At 45.2% G+C, this 13,216-nt stretch overlaps 1 protein-coding gene and 1 long non-coding RNA gene across 2 annotated transcripts in view; both read left to right on the top strand.

Moving 5' to 3' along the window:
- Positions 1 to 1,792: 1,792 nt before the first annotated feature.
- On the top strand, positions 1,793 to 6,756 carry LOC120369876. Its single transcript, XR_005583480.1, has 2 exons — positions 1,793 to 2,022; positions 6,510 to 6,756. It is a non-coding gene; the product is annotated as an uncharacterized LOC120369876 (long non-coding RNA).
- A 711-nt stretch (positions 6,757 to 7,467) lies between these two features.
- The window catches only part of TGFBI (transforming growth factor beta induced), a 34,655-nt gene continuing 28,906 nt past the window's right edge, over positions 7,468 to 13,216 (top strand). The window contains exons 1-2 of the mRNA XM_039483634.1: positions 7,468 to 7,662; positions 12,865 to 12,963. Coding sequence (XP_039339568.1) covers positions 7,541 to 7,662; positions 12,865 to 12,963 — 221 coding nt within the window. The 5' untranslated portion in view covers positions 7,468 to 7,540. The remainder of the gene's footprint in view (positions 7,663 to 12,864; positions 12,964 to 13,216) is intronic.

The following is a 13,216-nucleotide window of genomic DNA, read 5'->3' as shown; positions in this document are numbered from 1 at the left end:
TGAATTCAATGGGAGTTTTGCCTGGCCGTGGGGCCAGGATTTCACTCACAGTTAGCGGGAGTGCAGAAGCAGAGTTCTGGCTAAAGTCCATTTCTAGTTATTGACACAGCATGGTTTGTGCATCTTTTTGGCAGGAAATGGTTATCTTCCTTGCATTTCAGAAGAATTTTCAGCCTCTTGTCGTTTAATTAAAGCTAATAAATCTCGGTTTTTTAGGCAATAGAACTACCTCATAATAAAATAAAAGAAATCAGATTTCAAAGTTTATCCTCCCAAAATAACAGTCTATTATAGTTTGGCTCAGGACACTTGAAAATTTACTCTATTGCTACATCTGAAAATGGCCTACAGCCAACCACAGCAGATTACAGCATTAACATTGGGCATCTATCAAACATTTAAATCAGTTGCAGTGGGCCAAGAAAAAAACTTTCTTTTATCCATTGTAAAGTCTGAAGACGCCACTCTCAAAGTGGAATGTTCTCCCATGGTGCCGTGGAGTTTTCCATTGCTTACGCTGCTAGGCCTAAATGCAAATAAATACAATGATTCAGGGTATAGGGTTGTATATTTTCCTTAGGTTCTTGATAGTCTGTTTATTGAAACATGGGGGGGGCAACTGAAAAATAAGAAAGAAAAGAGAACAAATGAGCCCTAGAAATGTTTGGTAGGAACTGTTTTCAATCTCTCTCTGTCTTTCCCTCGTAATTCTATATGAGGTAGAGTGGGTAAGAGGCCCTGTAGCCTCTGAACAGAGCTTGAGTACCGTCACATTATGACATTGCTAAATAATTTTAATGTATCACCTATCTCAGATGCTGGGAAAAAATAGAAAAAACAGATAAAGGACCAGATTTTTAAAGCCAGCCCAGCCTCTATACTTGTGCTTGCAAGTTTTTGTCTATTTTTCATGTGTGTGACTTGTTTGTATTGGGGATATCAAAGCAGGCACAATAACACCCCAAAGGGAAGCAGAATATTGGATAATAATTACCACTGAGGCTGAATATAGCAAGGCATGGCTAGTGGCCTCTCTAGTCTAGTGGTTCTCAAAGCCAGTCTGCCGCTTGTTCAGGGAAAGTCCCTGGCAGGCCGGGTCAGTTTACCCTTCCCGCCAGCACGTCCCTCAGCCCATGCCGCTTCCTGCAGTCCCCATTGACCTGGAGCAGCGAACCGCAGCCAGTGGGAGCCATGATCTGCCGAACCTGCAGATGCAGCAGGTAAACAAACTGGCCCGGCCCGCCAGGGACTTTCCTTGAACAAGTGGCGGCCCAAGTTTGAGAATCACTGATCTAGACCAGGAAAATAAGTCATGGTTAAAAACTTATTAATGGCAACATTTTAGCTAACACTTTCTAAGCACTTGTCTGGATATGGCTTAGCACCTTTAAAAATGTGTTAGCTGGTCGGAGTCAACCCTAAATAGTCCTTAAGGCCTCTTCTATACTAGAAACTTGTACTGCTTTAACCATATCGATATAGTTGAAGCAGTACAACCTCCTGGCTGTGTATGTAGTTAAGCTGGTATAATGATGCTTTATCTTGGTATAGCTATTTCTACAGGAGGAGGATTAACTTTACCAGTAAAAGTCACCTTATACTGGTATAACTGTGTCCACACTAGAGTTTTTACCGATGTGATGAGGTGTACCTACCCCACACCATCCCTGAAAAGGTTAACTCTGCTTTACAGGCCGAGGAAGCCCTGTCCCTCAACTCAGCTGCGCATGCTCAGCCTGGAGGCGGAGTATAAAAGGAAGCAGCCCAACTCAGTCTGGGCAGGCTGCTGAACAGGGAGGATGTGGACTGCAGGCTCTCTCCAGGGAGTTGCTACAGGCCCCAATTACAGAGCCACGGCACACAGAGCTCCAGATGGACTTCAGGCCTCCTGATGAGCCCAGATAAGGGACTGCGCCGGCAGGAGCTAGGCCAGTTGAGGACCCCAGAGGCCTGAGGGAATTGTGGAGCCTCACCAAGAGTGAAAGGGTAGGAAGCAGCCCAGGGGGCTTAGACTTTTCTCCGGTGAGTGAACCAAGCAATCAGTCAGTGTGTCTTGGGAGGATCTTCGCTGACTCGGTGGTGAGCACCCCCACCCCCGCCAGGGCCCTGGGCTGGGACTTGTAGGAGCAGGGAGGCCCCAAGTCCTCTTACCTTGTGTGCCACACACCCCTAAGCGGCACCCCACTTCGCCAATCGGCCATTCAATCACACAGAGGTGGGTTACTTTGACTCTGGCCATTAGGCTGCGTTGCCCTGAGTGGAAGGGATGCCCTTATTGACTCTGACCATTAGACCCCGCTGTCCTGAGAGGAAAAGCCACTTTACTGACTCTGGCCACTAGGCCCCGCTGCCCCGAGAGAAAAGGCTGCTTTACTGACTCCAGCCACTAAGCTGTACTGCCATGTTTTATAATCAGGGTTACGAACACAGAACCTAACTGGCTGCTACAGAGGTTTTTTCCCCTCTTCTCACCATACGTGACCCAGCACACAGGATGGAATGTACCTACCCCACAACAACCGGAATAACTATTTTTGTAAAAAATCACACCTCTAACTGAAATAGCTGTAGTACTAAAACTTTTAAGTGTAGACGAAGCCTAAGAGAATATTTTTCCCCTCAATGATTGGAAAGAAAATTGAAAAGGGAAAATAATATTATGTAATTTTATTTTGAGTTGCTTTTAAAAGGCTGTATTTAACAATGAGGGTTTATGTTGCCTTGGTAATGGATCATCACTACTAAAGTCAATGAGACTACTTGTGAGAGTAAAGCAAGCAGGATTTGGCCTTGGTTATGTGTTTAAATCCATCGTAAGGGGATCGGTACAGTTCATGGTGAAGACACTGATAGGAGAGGCTGCTAGTTTTCAGGGTGCAAGCCACAAAGGCCCTTAGGCACCTAAATCCCAGGTTGTCTAAGTTCAGTTTTGGGGCACCACTGTGATCTACCGAACTCCCACTCAGCTACTGCCTCACCTAGTAGGTGCCTAAACTTACTCAGCATCTAAGTTTTGGGTCCTAGGCAGGCAAACTGCAGCCTTACTCTAGGCACCCTGCAGGCATCTATCTCCAGCCTAAGCACGTGCAATGCTGCCTCACTCTTGGCATCTGGGTGTCTATTTCCCGCCTAAGCCCCAGAGCAATTCACAAACCAGGAAAGATAGGTATAAGGCTGCCTAAGTTGTGCACAGGGGTCCAATCCAACTGGTGTGTGTAGAGGCCTCCTGCTGGATCGGGCCCAAAACCACCAGGATGGTGGGGGATCCTCCCTTCTAACATTTAGCCTTGTTAGATAAGGCACTCACCCAAGATGTGAGAGACCCCTGGTTCAAGTCCTCCCACCTGAGGGGGAAAAAGGATTTGAATAGGGATCAGCCACTTCTCAGGTGCGGGCTCCCATGACAAGCTATGGTAGAGTCTGATGTGGTGCTCCTTCAATCTTGCCTATTGAAGTTCCCCTTTAATTAAATAATTAATTGGGCCAGTGACAAACTCAGATTAACGTCATCGCGTTGTGGTTAGGGCACTTACCTGAGAGGTGGCGGATCATCATTCAAATCAGGAAGAAGGGGGAACTTGGACTGGAGGGTCTGCCACAACCTGCAGCCTCTGCCTCTTTTATGGCGGTAGGCGGTCTCTGAGCACGCCTTCTGGGTCAGGCCCCACCAAGCACCTACCTTCCTCCAATTCATGGATTGCAAGCAGAGGTAGGTGCCCCCATGCATCCTAGACTTAGGTGCCTGTCTCCCTGAGGGGAAGGCGGCTTAACACACAGCACTCTGGTTGGTGTCTCCCACTGGTTAGCTTAGGTGGCTCCCCAGTCGAAGGCACCTAACTCTCCCCATTCATTCATAGACGCCTAGGTGCCTCATGCAGGCTTTTGGTGGATGGTGGTGGTGGTCATGTGATTTTTTTCAGTTGCCGTGATGCTCAGCATCACAATTCCTCAGTCCCATTGTGGAGCTGGGCTCCGGGAAGTGCTAGCAGTCTTTAGTGCCTTTGATCATGATGTTCCTGTTCTGTTAGAGGGTTTAATTTCTCAGGGTTTTACACAGGCATCCTTCACTGGCATTAAATTAACTAAACAAAATGTGCGTCAATTTGGTTTGTGTTCTGGGTTTGGTTTTATTCCCCATTTTTCATTCTACTATTACATATGTGTCTGACCAAAACTGTGAATGGCTTTATTTATTAGTCTGTAACTTTTTTTTAATGGCATTAACTATAAATGTATACTTCAAATACTTCCTAAGAACAGGTTGCATTTTTTACAAATGACGTTATTCTGCAGACTTTTCAGAGTTTGTAAAGAAAGCTAATATTGCTACAACATCCATACTGAACAGATATCTGATCTCGGTATTACTCTATGTAATAATAGTACTTTACACTTACATGGTGCTTTATAGCCATGGATCTGAAAGGCCTGGGGCATAAATCCTAGTCAAATTCCCCATTTGCAGCAGGCTGTGTGTGTCAGGCGCTTGCAGAAGGAAATTAGGATTAGCTAGTTTCCTCCTTTAGCAAACTCTGGATACATCATAGGGAGCTGTCTGGAAAGGGAAATTTACTAGGATTATGTGATCCTAATCAGTTTCCTTTTATAGCCAGTTCAATGTGCGAAAGCAAGAGTTTGCTGCAGAAGGGCATCTGCAATATCTTTAACACGTGGAGCCAGGAAAACAGGCACAAAGGGTGTGTGTGTGTGTGTACATCTTTAAAAAGACATAAAAAGGAAAAGGAACACAAAGGAAAAGGGGCGGGGGCCCCAAAAGAGGGATATTAATAAGGAAAACAGGAGAGAGAGAGGAGCAGGGAGAGCAAGAGGATAAATATCAAATACTGAAAATAAATATTACCAATGTGAATATTTGGCTTAACTTTCATCAGTGTAATAAAATCTGTGGTCTGGAATTTTAAAGAGAGGGCCAAATACGGTTCATCTCACTCATGCAAGTGGTCTTATTGATGTCTGTAGCCCACATCCTCAAATATATTTAGTAAAAGCAACAAAGAATCCTGTGGCACCTTATAGACTAACAGACGTTCTGCAGCATGAGCTTTCGTGGGTGAATACCCACTTCTTCAGATGCAAGACATAAATATATTTAGGTATTTCAATGGGAGTTAGGCACCTAAATACCTTTTGAGGATATGGGTCTCAAAGCCCACTGAGGTCAATGGGGAGTCTTCCCATTGACTTTAAAGGGCTTTGGATCAGGCCTCATTACACCCGTGAAATGGGTAGAGGAGTAGGTGTGTGTATGGTGAGTGCGTTAAAAAGTGGAGTGCCAGCCCTTTTGGTCCACTTCACCCTGCTTGGTGCAATATCACATTATATGAGTCTTTGAATAGTACAGTGGTTTAGAGCCCAATCCAGCAAACTCTTAGTCCCTAGCAAGCCTACAGTCATGAGTTGTCCTATTGACTTGGAACTAACTATTTGCAGGATGAGGCCCACGGCACATTGCTGTGCATACTGTTCAGTGTAATCTTCTGCCACCCACAAGACTTTGTCTTATTAAGGGAACATGCCCAGGAACTAGAATTTGAACAGCTGCTTTGTGTTTCCTGAAATAACAAAATAACTAAGCCTTGACTTGTGGCTGGCATCCCCTCTCTCCAGCTCATGCATTCTGCCGGCATGAGGACGTACACAGTCAGTTCCCTATGGAATGGTGAATATCAGAAATGGTCTCCTGTATCACCATCTCTAAGGGGACCATGTGCAGACACAAAAGCGGAAAAAGATTGATGAAACTAAAAAACAAGTGTGGAGAGGATGAGGAATTGGCAGGGGACCAACTTAGCCCCAAGTTCCATTTGCATCCTGGGCCCATGCTGCTTCCCGCAGCTCCCATTGGCCCGGAGCAGCGATCCATGGCCAGTGGGAGCTGTGATCGGCCAGACCTGCGGACACGGCAGGTAAACAAACCAGCCTGGGCTGCTAGGGGCTTTCCCTACACAAGCGGTATCCCAAGTTTGGGAAACACTGCTGTATGGTTTCATTTGGCTGGTTCGATTTTTGGTTTTAGCTTGTTTGTTTAGTCTGCAAAGGTACTAAGGTGTTTTCTAATTTCCATTGTCACCTGTGGATGGGAATTTTCCATGATCTTACAAATGTTAAAGAATAAAATAAATGAATGACTATTTAATGGCCTTCCACATCAATTTGTTCATTTGTTAGAATGTAGTCCACTGAAGTTAAAACAAGCAGAGGCTGAAAAGTCCTCAAAAATTCTTCAGTGCCACTTTATGGAATGAGGTCTGTATAAATGAAAGTTGAGGGTAATCTGGGAAAACATAGCACTTGATGTCAGCACTACTCCCAACAAAGATTAAAGTTAAAGGGAGATTAAATACTTTCTGGAAATGAATGTGGCTATATTGACTGTATATAGTTTATAATTACCGGATTACTGGACAATAGTTATGGCCAACCATGTATTACTTGTTAATTCTAGGCTGTTGATCCTAATTAAGTGTTTTCCATGTCTATTTCTCCAGAAATTGGTTGGAATCGTTTTTCAGAAACTCTCCAGAAGTGGCCACCAACCTCCTGCTCTTGCTATGCAGCTCACACAAAAATGTCAACAATATTTATGATCTAAACAGTTCAATCCTTCCAGCCTTCAGATTTGTTTACCACAGAAAAAGCTCTCCAAATAATGTCTTTATTATTGCCGAAAGCTTCTTCTGTTTGGCTTGGTGATACCTCTTAAAATGCATTAAATTCCTCTCTTCTGTTTAAGCAGCTGCCGTTTCTGGCCATTGCTTAGCCGAAAAATGTATATGAAAGCCTTTGTTTGTATGAGTGCAGGTTCATATAGGACTGTTTCTAGAGTATTCATATATGAGTGCATGGAAAGTCGATTGGGAATGTATTTCCATTCAACCTTAACATCTATCTGCTATGCCTAAAAGCAAAGGGTAAAAGGAGTGCAAGGCAGAATGATGGTAATTAAAAAATACCCCCCCCCCCCAGGGGTGGTTGTGGCACTGGGCGGGGGGGGGGGGTGCTGGCCCTTCCTTTGTGCTGAGGGCCCAGGAGTGGACGGGCGGGAGAAGCTGGGTGGCAGCGACAGAAAGGGGGAGAAGCTTTGGGAGGGATGGAAGAGTAGCTTGGGGGAACGTGGGCTGGAGGAGCCGATCAAGAGGGAGAGGGCAGGGCAGGGGCTGAAGGGAGGGAGACGGACTAGATCAGCGTTCCCCGCTCTGCGCTGGCTTGGGGCAGCAGGACTCCCTCCTCGTTGGCTGCTGTGTGAACGCTCCCGCTCCGGTTTCAATGGGCTGCCAGAGGCTGCTGCCCGGGGCTCTCCCAGAGTAGCTCCCCCCACCCACGCTCCCTCTGGCCGCGGCGGGGCTGGGGGTGGGAGCTGCGCTCCCCGGCCCGGGGCCAGCGCGAGCCCATTGCCTGACCCGGCCCCGCCCCCTGCTCGGTCCCCTATATAAGCGCGGCTGGCCGCCCCGCCGGGCTCTCACTTCCCCGCCCGCTCGGTGCCGCCCGGTCCGGTCCCGTCCCGTCCCCGCGGCGCGCCATGGAGCGCGGCGTGCTGCTGCTGGCGCTGGCCTGGGCTCTGGGGCTCACCCTGGGCGGGGCGGCCAGGAGCCCTTACCAGCAGGTCCTGCACCACAGCCGGCTGCGCGGCCGGCAGCACGGGTAAGGCGGGCCCCGGGCCGGGGGACGCGCGTCTGCGGGCCGGGCTGCGGGAGCCCCGCGCTTCGCTCCTCGGCCGGCCCCGAGCGGGGGGGGACGGGACGTGGCGGGCGCTGGGGAGTCCCGGGGCGCCAGGCTCCGCCGGGCGGTAGATGGGTGCGCTGGTGGCCAGTGCTCAGTGATCCATCCCTGCAGGGCCGGGCAGCCTCCGTCCCAGGTGCGGTTAGTTGCCCCTGTCGCTGAGACAGGACTAGCCGCAAGACAGCGCGACTCTAAGGGAAACAACCCGCCTGGGACAGTGAAGGGGGCAAGGCTTATTTACCCCCCTGTGTTTGCAAGTACGGGGGTAGAAGCTGCTTAGTCCGTTTGATCATTTGTATTGGTACAATCAGACTTAGACATATACAATGAAATCTACTCGAATGCGATGCTGCCTGTAATCAATCAGGACTCTCAAGTGAGTGGGTGCACACCCATACATAACATTTCCCCTGTGTGTGTGTGTGTGTGTGTGTGTGTGTACACACACCTTTTGAAACTTGGAGTGTGGTAGGATGAACACATCGGCTACAACCTGGAATAATGGTAGAGACACCAAAAGTCAGCTCATCTCCAGTAGCGTTAACCACTTAAATACTGCAGGATGTACTGTTGTCACCTATGGACAAGTTTAATCTTTCTGTGCCCCCAAAGTAGGAAATAATTTGTTGAAAAATATTGGCCATAACATTTTAATGGGAAATCAGAAATTCCAAAGTGTGTAAGCCGCCTCTATTTTCCACCTAATATATCTCAGAGCGGTTTCAGTAGCTTTATTAATGGTTGTAAGGCATCCTGAGCTGCTAAGAGGAAAGGTACTTGCATACAAGTAAAGTTACATGGATGCTGTTATGCTGAACAAATGCTTGCAAAACTAATAATATGATACTGTGTATTTAAATATAAACAGTAGTGAGATTGTGTCACAAAATAACAACAGATTGTATGCATGACTTATTTTTTCCCTTTGGTGCCTTGGTATTGCATGGGTCATTTTAGACCAGTTTACGTTGTTATATTTATGTAGCACTCATAAAATAATTTCTGTTTAGAATGGCCCTTAGTGGCTGGGACTTTATTGTCAGTTCTTGTCTATAAAGACTTTAGAAGCAGCAAAGAATCCTGTGGCACCTTATAGACTAACAGATGTTTTGCAGCATGAGCTTTCGTGGGTGAATACCCACTTCTTCGGATGCAAGCAGTGGACTTTGGCACAGTTCTGATGCTAGACTACTTGCTCCTTGGGGCAGGGACAATCTTTTAGATTTGTGCCTGCAGACCACCAAGAATGTTATCCACACTTAACATCATGTAAAATCAGGACTAGAGGATCTAGACAAAGCATGAGAAAGAGAAGGTGTTTGTAGTGAATTTTACATGGAGTGTTTGCATGATGTTTTAATTTGTCTTACATTTTGTTGATCTGTGGAGTTGAAGTTCTCCATGTCTAATTTTGGTTTAATTTTATATTTACATATTCTGCAGTAATGTCAGACAGATTTTAAAGGGCTTTTTTCCCCCCTAATCAACTGTTGTGTTTCATGCAAACCTTTTCGATAGATCTTGAAAGCATTCTTGACAAAAGTAATCCGCTCTTTAGTTGTATTTCTCCTATGACTCTTCATTCATGGAGACAGAGGAGAACGTTGCCAGTACAATCAATAGAAGTAGAAAGAACAGGAGTACTTGTGGCACCTTAGAGACTAACAAATTTATTTGAGCATAAGCTTTCGTGGGCTACAGCCCACTTCATCGGATGCATAAAATGGAACATATAGTGAGGAGATGTATATACATACAGAGAACATGAAAAGGTGGGAGTTGCACACTTCTGCCACTGCTTTCCTAGCAGCACTGGCATCTCCAGGGGAGAAGAAGCGAGTGTTTATGGATGAAGTGAATAACATGCTGCTGTCAGTTACACTGATGAAAGTGGGGTTAGGGCTAGGGATAGCTCAGTGGTTTGAGCATTAGTCTATTAAACCCAGGGTTGTGAGTTCAATCCTTGAGGGAGCTATTTAGGGATTTGGGGCTAAAAAAATAGTTGGGGATTGGTCCTGCTTTGAGCAGGGGGTTGGACTAGATGACCTCCTGAGGTCCCTTCCAACCTTGATATTCTATGAAATCCTGCATAACTGAAAGTCAAATTTGGCCCACAAGTCCCTTTCTGAGGGACAGAGCTTTATAAAAACAGTTCAGTTTTATCAGCATCAAGTAGGAGCAAACAAAATATTTGGATGCCAACGTATGGCTGTGTCAAACATGTAGCAATAGAGAAACAACCAAAGGATTCTTGGCCGTAAAATGCATTCATGTATCATTAGCAGAGAACTTAAAAGGGCCAGATTCTGTTACCCTTACTCATGTTGTATCACCTTACTCTGGGAGTAGTTCTATTGAAGCCAATAGTACTCATTGCATAGGGAGATACTCCTCAACAGGAGTAAGGGAGACAGAATCTGGAGCTATAGAAGTAAGTGGCAATTTATGCACATTTTAAAAGAAGTGAATGGGAGCAGATCTGTGAGTGGGGCTGCAGTTAAGAATTGCAGAAGGTAAAGTAACACCAACATAGAAATATTTGCTTGGGAAAAGTATTATGTAAAATAGGCAGTGACTTACTCCATTGAAGGCAGGTAGGTAAATCATTGTGATCGAGCTGCATATTATTTTTGGAAGCATCCACTATGTGCTAGGCTGTTTCCAAACTTTCAAGGACAGTCCCTACTCCAAGGATATCAGTTAAGGACGTGATCGACGAAAGGAAACAATTTATATATGTCAACTTGTTTCACTGTAAATTGTTGCACAGCTGAAGTAAGGGTAGACAGTGTAGAGTACTGACAGATTCATTTAAATCTAAACTGGGCAGAACAGTATAACATACACTGCATCTACTCCAGCGTTGTTATGGGAATCACTGAAAACACAGCAGTATTTTTTTTCTTTAGTGGGGCTTGAGCTGAACCTGTATGGCATTGTACTGATAAATCAAAACCTGAACAGCAGCAGCATGTAGCTTCAGTATTTTAGCTTAAAAAAAGGTAATTGGTTAATATGAAAACAATACAGTACAAAGTATTTCTTCATCAGCCTCTTAACAAGTAGGAGACCATTCCAAAGGATGCAGAAGACACGATTAAGCTAGTTCTCCAGTAGCCAGACACACAAAGGATGACGCCTGGAGGGATTGTCCAGTCAAATGGACACTGAAATCTAGGAGCTCTTTGGCTGGCATGTATTAGTAACCAGACTTGCTCACTGAAGTGTGAGAGTAGTCAAGAGAGGCTGAGTCAGAAGGTGCAAGAGTGTCTGTGAGTTGTACTTTTGGGGCAGGATGCTCCACTGGTATCTGTTGGGGTAGCTACACTGAAGTCAATGAGGCTAGGCCTGGCTACACCAAATGAAGAGCCGGCAGTCTGATTTATTTTTAGTTGTTTTTAATTTTTTCCCCTGCATGCCACATTTTGCACGTAAAATGCAATGAACACTGTCAAGCAGAAATGCATTGTTTTTAATTGGAAATGGCAGAAATTATGGAAACTGAGTGTGAGCTCAATACTGTGAGGCACTGAGAACCCTCACCTTCCATTGACTTCAGTGGGTGGCAAAAGTGCCTGACACCTAGCAGGGCTGGGCTCTGTCTCTATAGATGAAAGCTGCAGCGAGATTAACAAAGACTTTCTGAAAAGAAGCCAAACTCCCACTGAGACCAGCAGTGAATTTAGCAAACCTATAGTAGAACCTCACTAATTCATACTAATGGCTGGGAGACCAGCCACTGGAGAACTGAGCTTTTGTGCAACAGTGAGAACATGAAGCACACAGGTGGGTGAGGACGAATCCATACTACACCACAAAATCTCCTGTGTTTATTTGGACAAAGAAGCATTGTTCGCAATACCTCAGAACATATGTGCAAACAGGCTGTAGTCATATATTTTGCCTGAGTAAATCTAAGTAACAGGAGACCACTGTGATTGGTTTCTCCTCCCGCCTGGCAGGTTTATGGCTCAGTGAATTACAGCTCAGCTGATTCCTGTAAGGTGCAGAGCACCTCTTGGGGAAAGCGCTGGCAGTTGGTGCTCTGCAGGAGTAGGCCGTTAGTAACCCGCTGCTGGAATTGTTGGGAACTGATTGAGGCAAGCAAACAATGTATTGGAGCCAAGCTACATTCAGAGTTTGACACCCTGCATGGTGCTGAGCTTCCACAGCTCCTGTTAGTTTAGCTCTGAGTTGTGGGTGTTCACCATGTCTCGGTATCAGGACCCGGGGCAAAAGTTTGTGTGGGAGACATCCCATCCCTAAAGGCAACAAACTGTACTGCCAGCATTTACCATCCTTTTGTCCATATCCTGCTACTCCTGAATTCAGCATAGCTTAATGTACAGACCTAGATATGGACCCTATTCATCAGTTAGCAGGGATGCTTCTTGGAATGTGCTCGATTCCGTCAGATGCTGAGTACTTTGGCCCTGAGCCATTGACTTCTGTGGGATTAGTCATGTGCTTAAAGTTAAGCACATGCTTAAGTGATTTGCAGGATTGCGGCCAGAGTGCTCGGCCCCTTGCAGGATAACGGATGGATACTAACAACGTGCTCGTATTAATCCATCATTTAATCTATGAAAAAGTTACTGGGTTGAAACAGTAGCACACGTTAACCATTAGTAATGCAACAATTCTCATTTCATGTACAAAATAGTTCTAGTCTAATCTTTAGCTAAGGATCCTGATATTTTTAATTAAAAAATAGTGGGTTTTTTGTTACATTTATTTAAATACCTTCATCCTGTTATCTACTCTATCAAGTCTTTATCCGGAGCTTATTTTCCTTTGTGAGTTGGTGTCCATAGTGGAACCCCCGATGCAACTGTAATTTTAGCTGTAATTTTTTTATTGTTGAGGGGATGGAAAAGGTCAGGTTTTTGCATTCAGGGAAGAAAAATCCTGGCTTGATGAAGGGATAACGCTTTCTCGGTTTAATTTATAGTAGTCATTATGCAGTCTGATCTCTTAGAAAGGTAAATTGCAGCTATAAAATATTCCTTCTTCATAAAAATCAAAGTGCTGCTTTCAGACCTACTGTCAATGGGGTCTCTTAATGTTATAGGTCTGAATGAGGGAGAAACTTACAGTATCTTTTCTGTCTTTCTTTATCTATAGCCCCAATGTGTGTGCTGTACAGAAGCTTCTTGGAACAAACAGGAAATACTACACAAACTGCAAACAGTGGTACCAGAGAAAAGTCTGTGGAAAATCAACGTAAGTACTTGAGAGTATCTAGAAATCTCACTAAAAAGCTTCAGTCTGGAAACACACATCAGGCTTTTTTTGGCTCAAAACGAAGTGTTTTTATGAAAAAGAAACCGCTGTTATTAAACATGCTGGACATGAGATTACAATGTAGGGCTTCTTGTTGATATGTACTTCAGATCAGTTCAATTAAATGCTATTGTCGGCATTTTAATTGATTTTTAAACAGTGCATTTTGGGGGAAGGCACTCATACTTATCAT

This window comes from Mauremys reevesii, linkage group 8 (genome assembly GCF_016161935.1).
Source record: "Mauremys reevesii isolate NIE-2019 linkage group 8, ASM1616193v1, whole genome shotgun sequence".
NCBI lineage: Eukaryota > Metazoa > Chordata > Testudines > Geoemydidae > Mauremys > Mauremys reevesii.
This window is presented reverse-complemented; position numbering and strand designations above follow the sequence as displayed.